Here is a 25,517-nt window from a genome sequence, read left to right as displayed (position 1 = left end):
CTCTACTGATGAGGGAAGATATCCCGAAACCCGGGCCATGTCTTGGGTCTAGAGATCTTCACAACAAAAAGTACTCACTTGCACCTACTGAGGTGAACCACTCAAGAACTATACGTACCAGAATCCTTAGGGGCGATCCGGAGGAGGGGCTAGCGGTGTGCGATCCATTTCGGTTGATTCTACAAATGGGCTCCCCCGAGCCTTTAAGCTGACGAGCTTCTGGATGACGCACCTGCGTGCCGGTTAGGCATCGAGGCCTGTGACGGTTGCTTGGCGGCCTTCTTTTCCACCCCAAATACATTCTCTACTGATGAGGGAAGATATCCCGAAACCCGGGCCATGTCTTGGGTCTAGAGATCTTCACAACAACAAGTACTCACTTGCACCTACTGAGGTGAACCACTCAAGAACTATACGTACCAGAATCCTTAGGGGCGATCCGGAGGAGGGGCTAGCGGTGTGCGATCCATTGTGGTTGATTCTACACACCAGGGCATGTCCTACCTTTCACATACACTGAACCCTGTCCACAGGGGTACCGTGGGCCTACTTTAGAGATGACTCACATGTAAGAAAAGGGAAGGTTAGGGCCTGGTAAGTGGGTGCACTTGCCAAGTCGACATGGCAGTTACAAACTGTGTGCAGACTCTGCAGTGGCAGGCCTGAGTTACCTTTTCAGGGCTACTCATGTGGGTGGCACAATCAGTGCTGCAGGCCCACTAGTAGCATTTTATTTACAGGCCCTGGCACACTCAGTGCACTTTATTAGGGACTGTAAAGTAATTCAAATATCCAATCATGGAAACACCAACCCATTACAATTTCACAGAGAGCATATGCACAATAGCACTGATTAGCAGTGGTAAAGTGCCCAGAGTCCTAAAACCAACACAAACAGGTCAGGAAAAAATACGAGGAAGAATCAAAAAGTTTAGGGATAACCCTGCAAAAAGGGCCATTTCCAACAGACGTTATAACTTTACTTGTCCAGTCGCCAGCACCTTCCCCAGCACTTTTGCGTCCCTATTGAGCAGTGAAATTGGACGATATAAATTACAATCTGCCGGAGGGTTTGCCCTTTTTTTTTTTAGAATAACCACTATAGTGGCCAGCAGCTGATCCTCCGGGAGGTTACCTCGCTCAAGGGCTTCCTAATACATACTCCGCATATGCAGCACCACCACATCGCTATTCTTTTATACAATTTGTCTGGGATACGGTTGGGTCCAACCGACTTGCCTGTCTGTAGAGCTCCAATGGCGCACCCTTTGTCTTCCAAGGTGAGGTCTTTATCTAGGTCTGCCCACTCTTCCAAGGATAGCATGGAGATTCTAGCCTCTCGAAGGAGATCAACACAGTCTGACTCTGATCTATTTGAGGTGGACTTATACAGCTCCTTGTAATGTGCAGCAGACACTGACACTGTCTTCTGCTGTCTTGCACAACTTCCCCTGCGGGGTACGAATTTCCAGTAACCAGCTTTTTTCTTCATCACTTGTCTCCAGCTAGGCCATCAATTTATTGGCTTTGTCACCCACCTCATATAGTCTTTTCTGGGTCGCATTGGACAGTGCCCTGGCCTTTCCCTCCACTATGTCCCTCATTTACTGCTGTTTAATTCAGATTTGGTGTTTAACCTGGGTATCAAGCTCCCCATCCCCGCCTCTATGTATTGTATTGGAGTCTCTGTTCTTTCAACTCCAGCTGTGGCCTGAACATACCCTCTTATCAATGTTTTGTATGCTTCCACAATATGCAAGCTGAATCTGCAGTGCCGACATTTTCATGGTAATATTGCAGTGACCGTTCTCTCACTTTATCTCTAGTTTGCTTATCTAGGAAAAAGCAAGGGTCCAGTCTTGGTGGCACTGTAGTGTCTCTATTGGGTCCCTTCATGAGCACATCTACTCATGAATGGTCTGATATACCCCACGTCTTGTGAATTGCCCACCTGATCCAGCCCACATTGGTTGAATGTGTCATTGGGTAGTCCAGGCGAGAGTCTCCCCAATGGGGCATGGAGTAGAATGTGTATTGCCTGGCCTCGAGGTTGTGTTCCCTCCAAGGATCTGTTAAGCTGAGGACGTCCGTTAATGCTCTCAGAGGTTCCGTACCCATACCCATTTTGTCCTTGTTGGTGTCCATTGTAGCATGCATGTCCCCGCCCAGAATCAAGATACCCATTGGTAGCTCTAGCAATAATGCACAGAGTGCGGGCATGGTGTTATGGATACTGACCATACAATGATGACCTTTCCCTCCCACACACCGTCAGTGCCACTTATATGCCCACCTGATCACACCAGACCTTGCTAGGTACAAAGGGAAGAGCGATCCGAACTAGTATCCCTGTTCCTCGTGATTCCGATGTGAACCCTGCTTGTGCTAGAAGTTTATATCAGCACCTATCTAGTGCTATGCAATTATTACCCTTTTGATGTGTCTTCTGTAATAATAATATATCCAGACTGTGTCGTCAGAGGTATTGCAGTACCATAGTGCGTTTCATTTTGTGGCCAAGGCCATTTACATTCCAGGTCAATATTCTCTAATTGGCACTGGCATGCAGGCGCCCAGCAGGGAAGCTTGAGGAGCTCATCCCTTCACCCAATGGTGGCCCAAGGTGTGCTTGATATGTGGACATATGTGTTTATCTTGGTGGGTGTATGACCCACCCTCACTGCAGCAGACCTCCCCAATTCTTCATTTTTGCCAAGCTAAACATCCTATATATTACTGTAAAACTGAGCTATCTTGAGCCTGGCAACTTAACCAATAAACACCCAACTCCCCCCTCCCTGCTTCCCGGCACAGTGGGCTCAGAACCTCCCACCCCCAACCTGCAGAGTGCGTGTTGCCCGATAACAGTAATACCATAACCTAGGTAGGCTTACAGAGCCCAGAACATAGAACAAGCTCATTAGTCATACAGTTCCATGGTCAAAGCAGTTGTAACTCAGCTGTATAAGCAGTTTCAGTCCACAGGACCACCACATTGTCTGTTCTCGGTATTTCCCTTCAGCCTATTCATTTGGTTCACTCAGTGGTCTTATGCGTTTATATGTGATGCCCCGGTGTGTATATTCACTCTCTGCAATTCTTTAAGTGGTCTGTGGTCCGAGGAAGTCCCTCCGTTTGATCTGGGGTCTGTCGTGTCTCGGTGTTGGTCGTTTCCTCAGTGCTTCTGTATTTCTTCAGGGATTTCCCACCATCTAGCCAGTCCCATGACTGCGCCAAACCTTTCCTTCCTTAGCTATCCTGAGCGTTGCGGGGAAAGGCATGAAATACTTGATTTCCTTTGTCAGTAGGACTGCCTTCACCTTCAATAAGCTCTGCCGTTGCAGCTGGACCTTTAGGGTGAAGTCTGGAAAAAAGGCAATAGTGGCGTTTTCAAACTGGAGCGGCAGGGCAATCCAAGTAGTCTGCAGTATTACATCCCTATCTCAGTCGTTTAAGATTCTCGCTATTATTGGGCGTGGAGGGGCTCCCGGTTTCAGCCGAGTGCCCGGAACACGATGCGCCCGTTCTACTGAAAAATCCGAGGAAGTCCCTCCATTTGATCTGGGGCCTGTCGTGTCTCGGTGTTGGTCGTTTCCTCAGTGCTTCTGTATTTCTTCAGGGATTTTCCCACCATCCTCCAGCCATCTAGCCAGTCCCATGACTGCGCCAAACCTTTCCTTCCTTAGCTATCCTGAGCGTTGCGGGGAAAGGCATGAAATATTTGATTTCCTTTGTCAGTAGGACTGCCTTCACCTTCAATAAGCTCTGCTGTTGCAGCTGGACCTTTAGGGTGAAGTCTGGAAAAAAGGCAATAGGGGGGTTTTCAAACTGGAGCGGCAGGGCAATCCAAGTAGTCTGCAGTATTACATCCCTATCTCGGACGTTTAAGATTCTCGCTATTATGGGGCGTGGAGGGGCTCCCGGTTTCAGCCGAGTGCCCGGAACACGATGCGCCCGTTCTATGAAAAATAGTTGGACAGTTCCCTGGACTGAAGCATCTTGGTTATTAGTTCCTCCACAAATAAGTCCCTTATGACACCCCTATAATCCCTATGTTGTTGCACCAGAAGCACCACTCCGGGTCTTCTAGCTTGGCCTCTAACTGTCTACTTGCTGCCTTCAGTTCACTCACCTGTAGTTGTAAGGTTTTGTATTTGTCACCATGCCAGGCATAATCCCTTCCACCTCCTTCACGTGGGTTTCCATATTCTGTAGGTCTGCCTTCAATAGGGAGAACTCGGTTGTTATTGAGTCTATTCTTCCAGCGAGGTCCACCCTGACCCCCTGAATAGCTATCATGACTTCCTGCAGCGTGGGTGTAGGAGCTGCAAAGGAATACAGCGTCGTCGCAGTCAGCTCTGCCGCCACTGTTTTGGGTCCTGCCATTGCTGCCTTGAAGAAGGAGCACTTGTCCAGTTTGGTTTGTTGTGTGGTGCGAGGGCCCCTGCCCCCTGTCATTGGCGGTTCCTCACGTTGCCGCAGGGTCTGCCAGAGGGTGATAAGGAACCCTGAGAGCGGGACTCTCTGCCGTCTCCCCAGGCCAGTCAGTACTCGCCTGTCGGATTTCCAGCCCCCAGGTTCCCAAGATATCTGACTTCCAACACTAGCTGGCTAGGCCTCTGTGGCACATCGCAATGTGTTGCCTCATTGTTGTCATGGGCAAACCACCAGCCCGCTCAATGGCCGACCCGCTCTTCTTGACCGTGTCACCCGTGACACAGGGCACTGCCCAGGTAGGGGCGGTATAGGAGTGGGAGAGGAGAGTCTCAGGCAGGGGAGGCAAAATGGAGATATCCAGGGGCTCACCTCAGTCTGCGGGGGTTCCTGGTCCAGTGTTGTTGCAGAGTCTCTCCAGTGAGTTTCTTGGCCTCCGCCTTATTCACGGGAGAGCGCTGCATCCTGTATGATGCAGAGTCCATGGCCCCATCATTACTGGCCCCAAGGTGTGGTTCGTCACCTAGGGCTCCGCTATGAAGTGTCTTCACACTCCTCCAATGTCCTCTTCCAGATGCATAGGGGTCGTTCCCTGTCCGCTGGCAGGCATACTTCCTCGTCTCCCAATTTCGTTGTGCGGCTGACCCCAACCCCGCTCATGCAGCCGGGATCAGGCAGCCGGCATGCAAGGCTGGGGATTGCCGCAGAACTTAGGCCACTCGGGCTGCTTCCTCAGCCGAAGCCCGGTCCGGCTCACCAACACATTTTCAGCATCACGGCCCAGAGTGGCTTCAAGGCGGACCCCTTCTGTGTCTCTTACAAATAATTGTTAACGGATATTGGGGGCTGTATCAGGGCGATCCGGCAGAGCCGCCTTATTATGCAGCCATTGCTCTTTGCAGCAAGTCACGCTGAGGATCAGGCTTTTTTAGCGCAGTTGAGCAAACAAATGTCAAATTATTGGCTTGATAACGCAGAGTCTGCCACCTAGGTGGGACTGGAATGTGCGGCCATGAAAGTGGTAGTCCGGGGTTGCTGCATTGCTAATGGGGTAGGCGTACTTTCCCAGTTACACATCGATATTCAGCGGCAGGCGAGGGTGCTCAAATCTACCCCGCAGGCTTAAGGAAACACAGAAGGTAGGTTGAGATTAGTGGAGGAGCAAGAGAAACTATTTGCCATGGTAGGAAGTTTGCATCACTTTGATTACAAGGTGTGTCTAGTCAGAGCCCACGGGCAAAATACTGGCATGACTTACACGAAATGAAAACAGAGAACACACCATACTCCAAGTATGGGGCTCTGTGGGGTATGACACCTTTACGGAGGAGGGGAAAAATGCATCGTTTGTGTGATATGATCGTTGAGGTCTGGCAGTGAGAAGGATGGATTGGACTATATTTTATCTTCCTCACCAGTGATCAACGATATAAGGGTGGCAACGCATTTAGGCGCAGACCTCACTGAACAGGGGAATACGCAGCACCATTAAGGATATGATGAGTGGGAAGGTACCTGGGCTACCAATTGAATTTTATGCTGCATTCATCTAGGTTCTTGCCCCGAGACTGACTTCTCTCTACAATGATTCATGGAGGCGCTGTTTGGCCTCCCCCTCCCCTTGTGGGAGGCTGCAATTGTATCCCTACCTAAGGAGGATAAAGACCCACTCAGGCTTGATTCGTAGCGCTCTCTGTAAATGCTCAATGTCGATTACAAAATATTCTGCAAAGTACTAATGACCCGGCTGCTCGCACATATGTGCACCCTGGTTCACCCGGATGAGACTGGTTTCATTTCCTCTTGTTGCACTATGCCTAACATTTATCAATGACTTCTGACTTTGAACCAAAGTGAGCAGTTACTGGCTTTGTCTCTATTTGTGTCTGTTGACATCCGGAAAGCCTTTGAATCACTCCATTGAGACTTTCTATATGCAACTTATTTTGGCATGGGCTTCGGCCTTCTGTTTGTCAAGTGTACAAAACTGCTTCATTGCGGCCCACTGGACAGGCCCCTTAGTTTCTTAGGCATTTTCGGTTGAACGGGGCACCAGATAGGGTTGCCCCTTGTCTTCTCTATTCTTTGCTAAGGCCGTGGAACCCTATGCACACATGAATCGCTTGGGCCTTCATTATCAAGGGTTACTTCTTGCCTCCGAGGACACGTATTTGTCACTATATGCAGATGGCATGCTGCTGTATTTCAGAGGTTAAGACTCCGATATTGGGGGAGCAATATCTGAAAAGACAGACTTTAGTTATCATTCGGGTATGGTGGCCAGCTGGGATAAGTCATGTATCTACCCCCACCGGAATGATTCTGGGGGAGGCAGTGGTCTCCCTTCCGCACTGCAAATACAAAGAGAAACGGATGCTATTAGATAAGTACTTCAGCCACACTTCCAAATCAGGTCTTGTGTATTTTATTTATCACCAAATGGTGCCACTCGTACCTTGAACACGTATCTCGTTCATCACGGAATCAAAGAGGAAACGAGCCTGCCACAACGCCTGTTACAACACAGGCTTCCGGACGTATCAAGGTCCGAGTGGCACCATTTGGATTGTTCCTGGGCTGTGTGATACTTTCCACAGCCCCGATTGATTACTTCGTCTCGGAGCACTGATATTGATTTCATACTGTTGCTCTAATATGGGGAATTCAATACTCTGATTGTTTAGAAATCTCAATTTCAATGTACTAGTATCTAGTTCTCCAGTGAAAACTACAATCTTTGATAAGAAACTTATCCTCAGGACTTGAAATAGCCCTGCGGGTGAAACGTGCGTCGGCTGTTGCTGTATCTACATTCATGCTTTGGAAATAAAATACACAAGACCTGATTTGGAAGTGTGGCTGAAGTACTTATTGAAGTTTGATTTTCAGGAAATTGGATCAAGGACTTACTGGAAACTTTACCACGAGGGAGTTCTCCTCACAATACTCTACCATTTGAAATACGTTTTGATAGGATGCGTGAATGGTGGATTTGTTGGGTAGCCTAGCCACCGGAACATGATTGCTTGTGCTACCCTTTTATTATCAGGGGCAAACAATAGTGGTCATTCTGCTTCATAGGACCCTATACATGGGGCACAATCGGACCTTATGAAGCTGTGGTCACGTTGGGAGGAGGATTTACGGTCTTACTTGTCGGTTGCGGCCTTGAGGAGAGTACTAGAATCTAACCCTCGAGTATCTCGTAATGCTCACTTCAAACCTATCCAGTTGTATTACTTACATCGAGCTTATCTTACTCCCTGTCACCTACGTGCTATATTCCCTGCAGTGACTTCGGCTTGCCCTAGACGTGATGCTGACTAAGCAGGTTTCTTTCATATGATATGGGACTGCAAATCGCTGGTGCCTTTCTGAACCACTGGCCTTCAGGTAGTTAGTGAAACTAATGACTGACTTTGTACCGGGCCCCCAATTGAGCTTGTTGGGCCTCCAGGAACGCTGAGCGGCTAGAATGGTAATGGACAGATTTATGGATCTAGCATTGACTTTTGCTCATAGACAAATAACTATGTGTTGGAAATGACCACAAGTGCCAGATTTGGGCAGCTGGGGGATGGAGCTGTTTAAATGGTTGGACAGCGAGAGAGAGGCAATCCGTAAGGAGGAGGTCCGGGGGATCTGAAGGGTGTTCATTCTACCTATGTGGGACCAGATTTTTCTTGTGTGCCCTCGTTTAGATAATATGGGAACTATTGTGAGAGATGATCACTCTTCAAATACCCGCTCACCCTGAACACAGGGAGGAGATCCTTCCCTGACACGTAATGCCAAACATAGGTGCTTATGGTTGGGGAATGAGTTTGGCAAATGCTGGTGCATGGGTGTGGCCCGAGTATAGGGAGAGTGGGCCTCTGATTTCCTTGCTCTTGTGTTCTTTCTTGCTTTTGACAACCTTAGACTGCTTTCTTAACCACTTGGATGCTAAGGTGTTTTATGGCTTTGAATGTAATTTCCATTGAAGTCAATGGAAACTCCATGACGAGCTGGGCTCGTCATGAGCGTCGAAGGGGTTAAAGATGTCCCCTGTCCAAATCTTGTACTTTTTCTGTTAAAGCTGACATATTATAATCTATGTTAATGGTTTACACATTTATTTCCAATGCCGTTTATGTTGACCGTTGCTCATCATGCCCCCACTGCAGTGCAAAGGTTTTATTGTGTTGTTGGTTTGAAATGCTAAAAAAATTAGTTTAAAAAAAAAAGGTTAGTTAGGACTCAGTGATTATCCTACGGTGTGGGTGAGAATGTACAGACGAAAATTGACTGAGATTGGAAATATCCATCAGGAAACAGACAGCCCCATTTACAGCATACAATGTATATAAAATAAAATAGTTGAAATCCCAAAATGGCTACAGTATACAGAAGGCCGTTAAATCCCACTGGACTTACTGATTCTATGTCAGGACTGTAGGTGAGGAATATGCTCTTCCCCCTTTGCTTTAGTCTCATACCTTCCCTTTATTCTCATAGCAGCAGGTAGGGAACACATAAAACCATAGAAAATAAATACATTTCCCATAAAAACGTAGGAAAATGGTGGCTCTCAAAACAACATTTACAGGCATAGTCTAGTAAAAGCTCTAGAAACACTTTCTTTGCAGCTTCAGAAGCAGCATTTTTGTTTACATTTAGTGTGCTTGTACTATGCTTTGGTGTGCAGGTATTTAGTGGCAAAAAGTAAGAAAACATCACAATGTGGCATGTTGTCACAGGTCACTAATGGACTCCTAATTCTGGCCTGGGTCCACAGGGTGGTCCTTCTGTGACTAAATATCTGCAGGACCGAAGCAAGAGTGCAGTTCTCGGGCAGACACATGGTGAGCAAAAGCAGATTGCTGGGTTTTAGGACAAACTATGCTTCTGGCATATTTTGTACCACAGAGAAAGTCCTGCATCAGCCTTGGAGTCCTCCCGATGACTGTTCAGAAGTGGATCAGAATAGGGGAGAGAAGAACTGTGGTAGCCGCCACAACCCTGCTTGTAGCACGACGCTCCCTCGGGCGTCTTTACTGAGAGTTGTGCTCCTTATACCGTGAGATAACAGAAGAGTGCCAGTTTTATATATCCAATATACAGAGACAGGCCAGCTTGGAGGATGAGAAGGAGGAGGTCACTCCATGGGATGAGTGGCTATCACAGGTGGTAGATGTCTTAATAAATAAGGCAGTGTGCGATGCCCAAGCACCGATAGAGAAGTATCTTCTTTTGCCTATAGCTTACCAACTAGAGACCCTCCGCTGGAGGGAAGAAATAGGGTCCCTTCCAGGGTCCTCAGAAACCCAGAAACTGTAGGGATAGGCCCCTCTCAAGGCTAAACACAAATAAAAAGAGAACAGCCAGGCAGTGGGAGTGCCTTTGATAGGCTCACAGATAACATTCTAGCACGTGACAAAGCTTCAAATGACAGCAGAGACAGCCGGGAGCAGTCAACACCAGGGTGTTCTGGTGACCTTGGTAACGCAAAACCTGTCCAAACAGGGGCTCCCACACTACAGGTCAGGGGACAGATGGGAACCATTCCGAAGGGGGATTCAGACAGGATCAGGATGTAGACAGGACCTGACGGCCAACACCTGAACAGAAAAAACTTGGGCCACAGGAGACAGATGGATTCAGAGAACAAATATCATTTATGCTAAAAATGAGCTGTGGTTAAAGTCACTCAATAAGTGGTGGGACACCTGAGAAAACCTCTGGATAAAGAGGTATGGCCCGGCTTATGGCAGAATGTCCATGTCCCAACCTGGATCGGAAGATAGGCTTGACACCTGGAATTGAGACTGGCCACTTGTCTTAAAAAATTGGTCAAGGAACTAATAAAGAGAAATGACTGGTCCTGGAGTTCCTGTCAGGACAAACTTCTGGATGTTTCAAGACTGCTTATCAAAATACTAAACATGACTCAGTAGGTCTAGGAGTTGGGTTTACAGATTTCCCACAAGATTATGTCAGAATGGGTCACAAGGGTGATCATTTCTTTGGAGAACACAAACTGTGCCATTTCCACAGACGCAGATTGCTCCTTATCAAGGTGTACTAAGTCAGGGGATCTCAACACATCTAAGTTGAGACCAGAGGCCCAGGGGGCCTTGTTTAGCAACCTGGTCCTTAAAGAGTAGAGAAAAGTCTTCAAGATGATATCTTGATAAGTGTTGGCCTTTGTTCATAAGACTAGGGTTGAGACTAGCTGGCCCACAATTGGCAGGTACTTATGGACAACCCTAGGGTCCATCAGACAATGAAAGGCTTGTAAATGCACTTTTATGATTCATTGAATCAATGTCAGTGGCCACATCCGAAAGTCTTCTCGGACGCGGAGATGTACCTTATAGATCAGGAACTGGCAGTTTTGAAAGCATTCCACCTGAGGGATTTCATAACCAACCTGTATCTCATGGAGAAAAAAAAACCAAAGGTTGGTGACAAAACTTGGGGACTTTGACAAGTGACTTTTTTTCTGACCCTTCAAGATGGTGGGATTCCATCCCCCGGGCATATCCTGTTGAATATGAAAGATGATTGCCTAATGGTCCAACAGATGTTTCAATTTATCTGGAGAAATCAGGTGTACTGATTTAGAACCCTTCCATTTAGTCTGCAATCTGCTTACCCGTTGCTCTACGAAATTGTTCAGTTCGGCAACAGGCATTCTCTGGACTCGGGGGCAGAGGGTGATGAGGGAGGAGGTATGACTCAGTCTATTTAAATGATATTCTTCAGATAGACCAATCCCTCTATCAACTTAGGCGGTATCTGCATAAGGCAATCTCACTACTACAAAATCTGGTATTTGCCTTCGAGGAAGGGAAGTGCTAACACCCTGTTGGAGCATAGTGTTTCTGGGGTTAGTAATAGACTCCGTTCAGATCAATCTCAGGCTCCCAACAAAAAAGTGGCTTCCATCTGACAAGAGTGAACAAGGTCTGATCAAAGATTAGTATCCAACAGGGAACATGCCTAGCAGGACACCTTTCATTCTCCAATTAAGCTATTTCCTGAGGCCATTCCATGACTCGCTCTTTAGAGGCTAGCATTAACATCTATATTTTTGGAGCCCATTTTACCAGCTGGGCTATGACCTCTAAAGCATTTTCTCTGGGAACTAGATTGGAGGATATCATGAATGCAATGGACTGGTCTTCCAATTCCACCTTTAAGAGGTTTCACTTCAGCCTGTGGTGGAGATGGCAACATCTGAACAGCTATACTCTGGGCCTGATAGAGAATATAGAATTGTCTTGCTTTTATAAAGTAAAGTTTCAATGAGGTCCAAGTAAGGTCCAACAAACGTGAAATTTCAAGAAAATGCAATTAAAAACAACTATTGTTCTCAGGATAACAAAAATGTCTTCATATTTGCTTCCCTATAATAGGTCTTGAATGCTATAACTAACATTAACCTCTGTATACTGCAACCTAAAGACTGAAATTTCATTTTACGTGCAAACATTATGGAACCACCAACCGCAAAAATGGATGCTGACGAATTACAGAATTCTGTAAAGAAGTCCCAAAATTTGAAGTTATTTTTGACAAACACCAATACATTCTACTGTGTGATGTAATTGTTATATAAATAGACAACTAATTAATCTTGAAGTTGTTTTTACCTTAGTGTTAGTAAATATTTTGCCAAACGTTCTGCATAGCCGCCAGAAAAATCTGGAGAATTCATGTACACAAGCAGTGGAAGCAACATTGATTCTACCAACTGTTTCTATGAGTTGAGGTAACCTGAAACGGGAGAATAAACGGTTTCAGCAACGTGTAGAAACTTTACATTTTTTGTCTAACGGCCACTTCTCTTGCATCACAATCTGGAAGAAATCTCTTCTTGGACATAAACAATGAAAAATACTTAGGCATACCTTCCTTTTCTTACTGCATAGATATTTCTTTAATATCTCACTATTAATTTCTGTCTATTTCACATTAAAGACCGTAATAAAACTGCACCATTTATTTCACAACCCAGAAACTAAACTACTGCACTGTCAGAGGGAAATGCCATTGGAGTAAAGTGTCCACAATAGTGTCAATACAAAAGCAAGAGATAATACTTCGTTTGGGAGTTTGTTTTTTATTGGGAATGTAGCTGTTGTGAAGGTTAGAGGCAGAGACATTAACATCTCAACATCTTTAATAAACTTAATCATGAAACTCTGTCACAGGTCTACCATGAAGTACAGAAATGGTACTTCTGGAAATGGAGCAGAGAGTCAAACAAAACTGCATTCAAAGAACAGAGCTGCAAAGTGATAGTTGGATCACATGCAATGAATAAGTAAAATCTGCATTTTTATTGAGGAATAGATGGTATTCTTGCTTTCCAAAAATTACACTTGACAGTCAATAATATGGAAGTTAAAATAAGCAAAGACAATCAAGGTACTTGTCTGTAATCACAGTATTCCAGTGTAGTTATATTGTAGGGAATTTAAAAACACTTCACTATGTGAATTGTGCTTAGGGATCACATAACGAGAACAGTCATGGATTCTCTCGATTTCCTTTTCACTAGCAATGTCTGGAGTAAGTACATTTACATTTTACTGCTTCTTGAGTACCTTCTCCATGGTGCGCTTCATGAACATCAGTAATTATTATTCTTCCAGGATACAAGTTAGTGACTTTTTTTAACAACTCATCTGGTAGAGGCTATCTAGCCACAGATTCCTTACAGTAGAATATTCCCCAGGCATCAGACTGGATCTGGACGTTTTGAGCAGGACCCCTGCGCACCGGCAGGGGGTGTCATTCAGTTCCACGTCGACGTTGTCTAGCAGGAAATTACGTGTTTGGTACCGATATAGGTGCAACCCTGAAACCATGGCGTGCTAACTTGGAGCCATGACGAGAACTGACCACTGGTGTGAAATACTAACGCCCAGAGAAGGGTGTTCCTTATATTGCAATCGGCTCCCAGAGTGGGGAGACAGAGTCTCTACTAGCAAAGGTGTTACCAAAGGTAAGTAACTTGGTGGATGTGTGGAGCCAATTTAACCCAAATAGTCCTGCAAGACTGAACAGCCTAAAGGCCTATTGCGACAGAGCTGAATGTCCAGACAGTAGTGTTTGGTAAATGTGTGCAACGATGCATACGTTGCTGCCTGACAGATTTCCAGGACAGCGACTTCATGGGCTAACACAGTGGTTGCAGCCTTACCTAAGGAGAAATGAGCACACAAACCTTAAGGGGGCTGCTTCTTGGTCAATGTGCAGCACATCTTAATGCAAGGCGCTATCCATTTTGTTATGGTACATTTCGGCCCAAGCTTCCCTTTCTTAGTTCTCCATAACCTAAGAAGAGTTGATCATCCACCTGAAACTCTTTTGTGAGATTAAGGTAGAAAGACAGCACTCTTTTTGGGTCTAAACAGTGGAGTCTCTCCTCTTTGGAGAGATGAGGTGGAGCAAGTTGATGTTCTGGCCTACACTGAAGGAAGTCACAACATTTGGAAGGAAGTAGGCATATGTGTCCAGTGAACCAACTTGTCGAGGTAGAAGTTGGTGTCGGAAGGGTGTGCCGAGAGTTCTTGCAATTCGCTGACCCTCCTGGCTGATGTTATGGCCACTAGAAAGGCCGTTTTGATGGTTAATAGACTAATAGGGCAATTGCACAAAGGCTTAAAGGGTGCACACATCAAAAAAGTGAGAACAAGACTTAGATCCCACTGGGGCATAATGAATGGCTTTGGTGTAAACGTGCTGCATGCCTTTTAGAAATCTAGCCACAACAGGTAATCTGAATAAAGCAGGTTGTTCTAGCAAGCTCAAAAATGCTGAAATGGCTGATAACCTTTAATTGTGCACAGAGCAGTGCCCTGCTGGGCTCATGATAAAGTACACAAAAGGACCCTAGAGAGCGGTGCAGAAAGAGGGTCGATGTTGTGAGAATCACACCATGCCACAAACTTATCCCAGCGGCAGGCATATATCAATTTGGTGGAGGGATGCCTTTCTTCCAGAATACCATCACAGACTTCTGGAGGAAGGTCAAAAGCTGTTAGCCGTCGCAGCTCAATCTCCATGCATAAAGGTGGCGAGTACCCAGTTTCGGGTACAGAACCCTAACCTGTTGTTGCGACAGCATATCATCTCAATACCTTGGGCTTGTTTGTTTCTGATCTTCTTGAGACCTCTGGACAGGAGTAGTATAAGTGGAAAGGCACACAGGAGGCCATGGCTCACTCGAGACAAAAAGCATCTCTGAGCGATCGTCGTCTTGGAAATTCCAGAGCACATCTACAGACATTGCACATTCTATGGGGAGGCAAACAGATCTAAACAAGGCTCTCCCACTACTGAAAGAGGCCTTGTACCACTTTCGGATGAATACCCCATTCGTGATCCGCTAGGCATCTTTGGCTGAGTTCGTCAGCCCTGGCATTCAGAGAGTTCGCCACCAGGGAAATAGCCTGGTGTTTCTTCCATGTCCAGAGACAGAGGGTCTCTTAAAGGGTCCACAACCTTACCCTTCTCTGTTTTTTGCAGAACCACATGGCGGTCGTGCTGTCCATAAACACCTGCACCAGTCTTCCCTTGATCGAAGGAAGAAAGGCTTTCAATGGCAAGCGAATCGCCCGAAGCTCCAATAGGTTGAGGTGGTGACCGGACATTACTGTATAACTGAGGCCTCTGATCTCCACCTCTCCCAGATGACCACCTCATCCCAGAAGTGAGGCATCTGTCACCACAGACCACTCTTGTTGGGTAAGAGAGGCACTGGTAGGGTCAAAGGGGAGCACTACAAACAAAGTGCTTTTGGCCCACTGGGAACTGCAAGTAATGTCTGTGGGCAGGCAGTACGAGGATGTGGAAATAAGCCCTCAAGCCCAACTCCATCATCCAGTCTACCGGGTCCAGGGCAGACAGGAGTTGCACAAGCATTTTGAATATCTCAAAGAGGTTGAGAAGGCGCAGATCTAGGATAGGATGAAAGGCTCTGTCCTTCTTGGAGACCAGAAAGCAGCAGGAATAGCAACCACGACCCACTTCTGATGCCTGCACCCGCTCTATGGGTACCTTGGCCAAGAGTACCAGCACTTCCTGACATAGCAAGGACAGGTGGTCTTCTGCCAGCCGGTCACAAGTGGGTGGCATGGGTGGAGGGGTAGTTACAAAGGGGAGGGAGTAGCTCCGTTGGATGATTTGCAAAACCCAATGGTCCAAGTGTTGCAGGTGATGGCGTATTATGCCCACCGCTGGATGCCCATGATGATCGGAGGACAAACTAAAGGGGCTTGGAGGCTGCCGGGAAGTAGTGGACTGTCCCAACCTCTGGCTACCTGTCCCAGTGGGTCAACAGGACCCACGTCCTCTGCCACGAAAAGACAGAAAGCCTTTTGGGTGTGGTCCCTGGGAGGTAGTTGGGGTCCCCTTCTGTGGCCACGAAAGGGGAGATAAGGGTGGTGTGGAGCCATAGACAAGCCCAAGAACCTGTCCATTGCTCTGCTGTCCTTAAAGTGCTCCAGCATGGAGTTTGCCTTCTTTCCAAAAAGCATCACAGGGCATGTCCATAAGTGAGGCTTGGAAGAGACTTAAATAGCCAGTGGTTCTCAGCCAGGCGTGGTGCCGCAAGGCCACTGATGATAAAATGGATCTACCCAAAGAGTTGGTCCTGTCCAGTGCACATCGTATGGCAAACTTTGCTGTGTCTCTCCGGTCAGAAGCAGCTTCAGGAGAGTATGACTTGGGTGTCCTACAAGACCAGTGGCAGGACTTGTGCAACCAAATTTCAGATTGTATGGGAATATCAGCCACATATTTTCACCAAACGCAGTAAAAGGCTGGCGGAAGAGAACATTCACTTGCCATAGGTATCCAGCCTCTTGAATTCCCTATCTGGTAGAGTGGTAGGGAATGCGCCGGAATTGATCCTTGAGGTGGAGGCTTGGACAGTGTAGAATCTAATAAAAGTAGGGAACTCAGTTGGTGCTGCATCTAAGTTGTAGTTTTATTTCCATTCCAATTTCATAGGATAAGTAGTAAGATAACCCAATGGTTACAAGGTGCAAAGTATGAAGCCCCACCGGGAGCAGCAGCCCTGCTGCTCAGCCTACAGGATAAAACTGACAGATACTCTTAAACATACACATTCCACGACATCACAGAGACTGGCTGAGCAGCAGAGAACAGGACATAGAGAAAGGACAGACTAGAGTGGCATGCAAGATACCACACACTACCAAGCCCTCCAGGTTGGGGTGCTGGGTAAGGAAACTGGGATTCAAAAGAGCAGGGCGGTGGCAGCGGGAAATTGTGCTATTCACAGGAGCCACTGTGCAGGGCTTGGAACAAGGCCTAAGTAGGATGTTGGTAAGGCCTTCATTAAAGGTGAGTAAAGGTTTGGAAGGGGCGACTCCTGGCTGAAGCACTTCCATCAAGACATTGCTCTTGATTGCCACTGAAGGTCCAAGATCTCAGACGTGCTATATCACCACTATAGCGAAAGAGGCGCCCTCCCCCATTGTTATGGTAGGAGGAGAGATTAAGCCAGTGTCAGGTGAGGTGTATAATCCACCAGCCTCTGCCAGTTATCATAACAGTTGTCCTCGTTCTCATTTACGGGATCCGATGAGTATGGCCCCCGTCGGCGCTGGAACCAGCATCGGATGACACTCGTCCTGTTCCGTGTCAGAGTCGGGAAGAACAATGGGGATGGAGCCTTTGGGACTGGAGCTGGAGCCGAGGAAGGCCTCCATCTAGCCGGTGGCTACAATCAGGATCCATGGGGCCTGACTGCTGCCAAGGGCGAACTCACCAGTGAGGGCCCGAAGGTGCTCCACAGCAGCTGGGCCACCCAAATATGAAGTGATTGGCCTCATACCATTCCTTAAGCAAGGAAGGGGTCATTCTGACTCTGGGAAAGTCGGGGAAGTGCACAGCAGTCCCTGATTCAGGCTCCGCCTTAGTGCAAGGCCTGGAGTACCAACACTCTTGTGCCTCGTCCAGACATTACATTAAACATTACATTAAAATTATTTATACCGCGCACTTTCACCAGTGGTTTTTTGGCGCTCTTGACAAATGTAGTGATCAAGGATGGGGGAGGTTAGTCATAGGCAGACTGGAAGAGCCGAGTTTTTAGTAAGCTACGGAAGCAGTCATAACTGGGGCATAGACGAAGTGAAGGTGGCAGGGAATTCCAATTGACAGGTGCCAAAACAGAGAAGCTCAAACCGCCATGTTTTTTGCGTTTGAATTTGGGTACCTGAAGGAGGTTAAGTGATGCAGAGCGAAGAGTTCGGAGGGGGATGTGGCGTGTCAAGGCGGATGAAATAAAGGCCGGAGCTGCCTTGGAGAGGGCTTTGAAAACTGAACATGCCAACTTAAAGATGCAGCGCTTAGAGATCGGCAGCCAATGTAGACTGCGCAAGAGGGGGGTGACGTGCTGGTGTTTAGGCTGGCGGAAAATCAGGCGGGCAGCCTGATTCTGCACCAGCTGCAGCCGATGTAAATGGCATGCCGGAATACCTGCATACAGCGTATTGGCGTAATCGAGCCTGGAGGTGATAAGAGCGATGACGACTTGGATTAAGGCCTCCCTTGTAAGAAACCAACTGATTTTGCGTATCCGCCTAAGATGGAAAAAACAGGATGAGGTGACTGAGTTGATTTGAGGTCTCATCGAAAGGTCTTCAGAGATGATCACCCCCAAACTTTTCAGAGACTTCGAAGGGGGACAACGAAGTTGATGGCCTCTTCAACTTCATCTTCCGCATAGCCGGGATCTTGAGCGTCGCGGAGTCGGCCGACTTTGTGCGGTGAGGAGCTTGAGGGATCACTCTGTCAGCGCCTTCAGGTTCATCGTTCGCAGGCCTCACAAGTCTTGGACCCTCTCCAAGCACCATAAACACACCAAGTGTGGGTCTGTCACAGACAAATGCCTGTGACAGGCACCACATGGTTTGAAACCACCTGGTTTCTTAGGAGATATCCTGCGGCTCAAGGAGAGAAATTCTATAACAAAAGGGTGACAAAATATCAAGAAAAAAGTCGGTCAAAAAAATGAGGGTAGCTCTAACCAGATCATCACTATTTGGCACAGAAGGTAAAGAACTGACATCAGAGCTCTTTTGTGGTGGAGTGTTAGAGGAATTTTTGGGTAACTATAGGGAATGACAGTCTAATTGCAGAAGCAGCCCATTTGTCTTGTCGTATGTTCTGGACTTCCAAACCTAGAGGTATGAACAATTCTTCCCTTGCTGAAGTAGAAAAGGCAGTAGGGACCATGGTTTAGTTGATAAAGGGGAATATGATATGGAGGTCGCTCTTATCTGGTCACTGAAATTGTTCTATTAGGTCCTCTGCCAACTATTCACACACAGTGTTGATATTTAGCACCAGAAGTGTTGCTGTGTGTTCGCTTTTGACAGGTACCATGTGTTATACCAATAGCTGCAAGAAAGGTTCTACAATAATTGCAACAGTCCCAGACAGCGGGCAAAGTCTGTGCCCATTTCAATGTTTTACAGACTCCGGACTGGCTTTTTGATAAATAGTTGCCTGCCATTGTCTCTAGCTGCAGGAAAGGGTCTGCAATATTTGCAACAGTCCCAGACAGCCGGCAAAGTGTGTGCCCATTTTAATGCTTTACAGGCACAGGACTGTCTTTTTGATGAATAGGTGCCCGCCATTGTATGAAAGAACAAGTTACCTATTTTCAGTAGCGCATTTTGTGGCAGAGACATGTGGCAGAGACACTAACTGCAGATTCCTTACCTTGCACATGTTCCCAGTGGCGGCATAGATCCGGAAACGTTAAAGCAATTCCTTTTGCGCTGACAGGTGACATTGTGCTTCTCTACCTCAGATCCATCCATTATGGATAGGACATCTGGGCCTCCATATATAGAAAGCACCACGTCAAGCAGAGGTCAGTTTATTTCTGATATTCCATCCATGCTGTTGGACACGGAACCATGGAAGTCATATGGTGAGGTGTGTAGATATTTTCAAGTGAAATATCAACGGACCGTATGAGCCTATTCAACAGAACTGGTGCTCATGGTTTAAAGGGTTCTTTTGAATAACAAGCCCAGTTCGCAGAGCGAGGAGGGTCGGTGAAGAATCTGCAATTAGATGGAGCCTATACTAGAAAAGGCATTAGCAAAGGTATGTAACTTGTTCTTCTGAATGAGACTCTAACTGTAGGTCCTTACCTTGTGAATAGATACCAAAGCAGTACACCTCTCCTAATGGAGTCTGTGGAATTGCTCAAACCAGGAAATCCTGCAGGACAGATCGGACTAAGTGCCTGCCCCGTCAGACCTGGCTAGCCAGGCAGTAGCACTGAGTGAACGTGTGGAGGGATGCCTACGTAACAGTTGGGCAAATGTCCATGACATGCACACCAAGCACCAACATACTGGTAGAAGGGTTTGCTCTGGTGGAATGAGCTTACATGCCTCCCGGGGAGATCTTAATGCATAAAACAATCCATGTGGAGATAGTCTTTGTTTGCACCTCTTTGCTTTTCTTTGCACCAACAAAAGTTGGCTGTTTTGCCAGTAATTTCTGGCCCGATCAATGCAGGAGCGGAGGGCCCTTTTTGGGTTAAGGCAACATATTTAGTCACCCTTGAAGGGATGAGGTGGTGCATAGAAGGTCAGCAAGGTAATGGATTGCCCTATGTAGAAGAGCGTAACTTCTTAGGACAGAAATTCTCTCTCGGGGATCAATTGTGGCCAAATGGCTAGGGCGGTCAACCTCGGAGCTGGGGAACCAGGTTGGAGTCTCTGCAGGGATGCTAAGCATTCTGTGATTCTGGTCAAATCACTTAATCTCCCCGTGCCTAACAAAAATGTATGTGTGTGCGTATGTAAAGTAACTGGTGCTCATGTAAAGCGCTCGGATACATCCGGGTCTAGTTACCGCTATATAAAACTCTTAAAAAAACAAAAACTAAATGCCACTTTTGTCCTGAGGTGTAGTTGCTCAGAGAAGAATGATGCATATTGGGACTGGAAGGCGATCTACCTTGAGAACAAGGACAGTTAGGAATGGAACTATGAAAAGGCAAATTCATCCCAAGAATTTTGAATCAACATGGAAAATCTACTTACACCAATATCCTGCCATCTGTTGCCATGAAATGCTGGGCGCGCTGTGTATGTAAAAACACCCAAGCCACTATATGCCTCTACCCTAGTGGAATTTCTGAATTGTTCAGGTTGGTTCCGACCAAGACATGCTGGTAAATGAAATTGGTCGTCAAAGCTTACAATTCTTAGCTTATGGGTCACTAACTCCGATGGCTAAGATCCTATGGATCGGAAGAGGTGTGGCGCCGCAGCTAGGGCGACTGACTCCGGAATCTGGGTTCGATCCCTGGCACCGGAGGCAAATTAGCCCAGCACCATGTGACTCTGGGCAATAGCTTGCTTAATCTTCCCGACGGCCCCCAGTGTCTAGAGACCCTTACGGGTGATTGTGCGCTTCACAAATGTGGATTATTATTATTATTATTATTATGGATAACTAACACCAGTTACATAGACACATACAAAGTGTTCCACTTGTTATTCACAGCTGAATGCAGACGCAGACTTGTGACCTGGTTATATATGCACCCTGCTAAACAAGAATAAAAAAGTTACTTACCTGCAGTAACGATCTTTCGGGTAGGTATTCTGGCAACTTGCAGATTACAAAAATGTAGAATAATCCCCAGGTGTCAGACTGCATCTGGAAACCTCAAAGCTCTCACATCGCTGGTAGGGGAAGCTGGCTTTGCATCAGCGATGGAAGTGGCATCAGATGACATCACCAAAGTCATGCAACGCCCACCCCAGTACAACAATGTCAGTTTGTATCCCTTACCCCCCATCAGCATTCGAGGTGAACAAACAGACTGACATTGATGTAATAGTGTGTAGTGTGGTAACAACTCATATTTGGGATCTTACTAACTTTCCTTAGAACACATCCATCAAAAGGGGAGGCGGTGGGACAGTGAGGAATCTGCAGGTATAGAGAATATCCACAGAAAGATCATTCCCACAGCTAATTAACTTTTTCTTCTTATGGATGTTTCTACCTGCAGATTCCTCACATGTAAAATACATTCTCAAGCAGTAACTTGCCCAGAAGTAGGGTTTTTAAAAAAAAATTGTTTATTAGAGTTGTAGGATGATCACATAGCAGTTACAGAAATAATCATGTAGTTCTTCGAAACCGTGAAGTTAGAAATTTCCACTGCAGTGTACAGATTAAGGATACGATTTTTCATAGAAACAGTTGAGTAAACAACAAAGTAGGCAACAGTCAGTACAACCAAGAAACATATTCTCATGGAGTAGCTGGTATCCGCAAGAGTATCAGTCGACATTCGCGCTTAATCAAGGCATGTAAGGTCAATGTAACATGGGGAGACATTGTATAAAGATACATGTTTAGATACAAATATAATCAGATAACATTTAGCAGTAGGCGGTGGAGCCTAATAAAATCAAACATCAACTGAATTCTAGGTGCGTCAGGCAAGATTACACTTAATAAGGAATGTTTCACAGTGCAGACGGAGACCTTCGGATATCCCCTCCTTGCCCAGTATCTCCCACTTGCGGCTCAGGGGTAGTTTTCCCAGAATCAGGGGTATGCGTGTTATCCCTGTTCCACCGCAGAAATGGTTCCCAGATATCTCTTGGACGGGAGGCAGTGGGCATGAGTTCCTGCCCAGAAGTAGGGTTGATGGATGGTTGAACTAGGGAATACTCAAACAGATCTGGCAAAGTAGACAGTTCTATGCACCTCGGAACCCAGGCAGTAATGCTTAGCTAAAGTGTGCAGAGATGCCCATGTCGCAGATTTACATATCACAGCTATTGGGTCCCCTCTGGAAAGAGCAGCAGTAGTGAATATCACTCTGATGGAATGAGCTCTGATCTTTTCCAGAGATTCCTTCTTAGCCAAAGTGTATCGGGTCTTAATGCAGAGTATCATCCACCTAGACAGAGTCCTTTTCTGCCCTGCCTTGTCTTCCTTGGCACCATAGTACCTTAGGAAGATTTGGTCAACCAGCAGTATGTCCTTTGTGTGATTCAGGTAGAAGTTGACTGCTCATCTAAGATTCAATTTGAGCAACCACTCCTCCTCGAACAGGGGATAGAGGGGGAAGGGGTAACTGACAGACCCAGGTGGGAGTCCCCACGTTTGGCAGGAAAGCAGCCCTGATTCACAACACCAATTTGTTGGGGCAAAAAGATGTGAAAGGTAGACAGGAACTGAGATCCTGCAACTCACCCATCTGCCTGAGGTAATGGCCACTAAAGCACAGTTTTAAAGTCAACATTACAGTACAACTATGTAGGGGCTCAAACAAAGTTAAAAGCAGGTTAAGGTCTCGCTGGGCACAAAATATAGTGAGTTGGAGGGAACAGATTTTTCAGCCCCCTCAGAAAACCCACCAAAATGGGGTACTTGAACAAGGAAGGCTGGTCTGGAAGGCAGTGGAACACGATAACGCACCTAAGTAACCCGTAATAGTGCCTACCATACATACTCTTCTCTGTTCTCTAATTCAGGGCACCGTTAAAGCCCTCAGCCCATATTAGTATGCAGTTCATTTAAGGGGCTATTATCTTTCCAATTTCAGAGCGGAAAGTTTTGTTCTTACATTCAGGGCATACATATTTATCAGGTGACACATCCATCTAACAGTCCCACCATTATCAAATAAGCTCCCCAATGTGGTCCAGTTGGAGGTTTGACAATTTATCCTGTTCTACTGGAGAAAATCATGAGCCGGGCCAAAAAGTTCAATAATTCTAGGTTAAGGAATAATATTTTGCTTCGTGATCCTGGTAGCTGAGGTCTCCAAAGCCTAAGGACCTTAGGGACAATATAATAACTCTTTAAAAAAGTTGCTAGAACCTAACAAACCCTATGCTACTTCAAGCTCAAGGTAATGCCAAAGATTTAATTCAGGCTTTGAGTATCATGGTGTAGAGAAGTCAAATACTACTGGTTTATTAATGGAACACGATGTTGTTTAGAAACCGAGTATGCACTGCCCTGCCACTATTACATATTTATGTTAAGAAAATGAGTGCCGCCTAGACCGTGAATAATTGTCTGACCTGGGCAATCACTCAAACGTTTGTGAGTCGCTCTCGCAATCTTACATGCCCTTGGTTGAAGCATGGTAAACTGGATAATTCTTGCTTACCTTTGTGACTATGAAGGTGGATGTGGGTGGTGATAATCAGAGAACCAAACAGGAGGGAAGCGGAGAAGCCATGGGGTGTATTTGGGCTTTGTGATCAATGGCAAAAGGGTTCCACAATAGTGAGGGCGATGGAGGGGGGGGAGGGGGGGAGGATTTGATGGAAGTTGGTGCGGTAAGCTAGTAGTTTGGGACACAGACTGTGGAGGTAAGCAGAGCTTAAGATAGAGTCCCTGGAGGGCCAGGTGAGGAACATAAATGCACACCTTTAAGGAACAAAATAATTTGTGATTAATACTGTGTGAGAGTGGTCACCTTGGTAGGCAGGATTGAAAAACTGCAGCTGGATGGTAACTGAGAAATTGTAAGAAGTTTCACAGACATTCCAACCAGGGAGAAATGAGGAAAACAAGCTTCCGAGAATAAGAGGACAGATTACCAATCTCCAAGGCCACCAAATTTCACTGGTTTGCCTTGGAGACTATTCACATTTTTCCCTCACTCAACTAGCAGTTGAGCATGCAATAGTGCTGCTTCTCAATGGCAGGGCTGGCAACCAGAGAGACCTAAGAAAGCCACAGGAGGACATTCAAATTCTCACTGAGAAGGGTCTTTGGACTGACCTGGTAGCAGAATTTTGATCTCTAGTGGTTCTTCATCACAGGTCTTCAGAGAAAGGCTTGAGTTGCGTCTTGAAGCATTCTGTATCTAGGAATGGTTACATGTACACTGGATAGTCTTCCTGCTGGCCCTAGCGATACAAGTAGCTGAATGATTTATTTCTCAGTCCTACAGCCCAGGGCAGTAACTGAATCTTGCCCTACTCGATTGCTTTCATAGGTACGAGTGTACAGAAATCACTTAATGTGAACAGATGAATGGTGTCAGGTCAAAAAGTCACTTTTACACAGGGAAGCACTTACACAGTTAAAGGGACCTAGCCAAATTCAATTGCATTCACCATGTTGAATGGTCCAGTCATACTGAATCCTGGCATCCAGTAACACACATTGTCTCTTAGAATCCTTGTAAATGGGTAACATGTCCTAATACTCATCTGGTAAATATCTTAATTCCAGACAGGCCATTGCCAATCAATGGCTGTTGCGATCCTGACGCTTATCATTCTGAGCACATTGCATATTTTTGTTACGAAGCAGGGACCATGCTTTTGTCCTCTTCTTTTGTGTAGATATTTCAAATAGCAGTCTACGGCCAGTTAAACCACAATTTACTCAAATCAGGAGCTCCCCTCCATGGTTAAGAGGTTTAACAGTTAAGAGATTTACCAAGGAGGGGGTTTAGGCAACCTTCCAAAACTGATGAACATGATGCAAGAGATTGGATGTGGCCAAACGACTTTTTAACAAGCGTTGGAAATCAGCAGATCCCCCAACATTACAAGCATGGTCTTGCTCAATATTGAACTGGGCTAAAGTCGAGGGGCCAGCATTGCACAGGGAAGACGTCTTGGGATTATGCAAATAATCCGATCTCATCCCAATGGAACACAATACTAGTGACACTCAGGAATGCCCTTGCCCCGGGAGACGCCGATGACAACATAACCATAGGACAAGTCGAATCCAGCTAATAATTGCGAAGACCCCTATAGACAGCGAAGATGTGAAAACACCATATACTTAGCAGGGCAGAAAAGTGGATCCCGTGGTCACACAACCCCTTACAGGAGTACCAACTAAGAGGTCAAGGCATCAGGAAAGAAACGGTCATTCATCATTGTTACTGGTCAGGCTCATTCCGCCCCTCATCCCTCTCCAATGTTCTATTAGTTCATAAGTTCTAAGATAAAGGGATCTGTGGCTCTCAATGGCGTAACATAGACACACATAGATATGCTCATGCACAATATCTGTTTGCATGGTTT

The 25,517-nt window shown here is 46.2% G+C and overlaps 1 protein-coding gene across 9 annotated transcripts in view; it reads right to left on the bottom strand.

The window, feature by feature from the left end:
* RELCH (RAB11 binding and LisH domain, coiled-coil and HEAT repeat containing) overlaps positions 1-25,517 on the bottom strand; it is an 878,561-nt gene that overhangs the window by 304,250 nt on the left and 548,794 nt on the right. For all 9 annotated transcript variants that reach the window (XM_078687764.1, XM_078687757.1, XM_078687759.1 and 6 more), the window contains one exon: positions 12,072-12,195. In XM_078687764.1, the coding sequence (XP_078543890.1) occupies positions 12,072-12,195 (124 nt within the window). The remainder of the gene's footprint in view (positions 1-12,071; positions 12,196-25,517) is intronic.

This window comes from Lissotriton helveticus, chromosome 4_1, assembly GCF_964261635.1.
Source record: "Lissotriton helveticus chromosome 4_1, aLisHel1.1, whole genome shotgun sequence".
Classification (NCBI taxonomy): Eukaryota; Metazoa; Chordata; class Amphibia; order Caudata; family Salamandridae; genus Lissotriton; species Lissotriton helveticus.
This window is presented reverse-complemented; position numbering and strand designations above follow the sequence as displayed.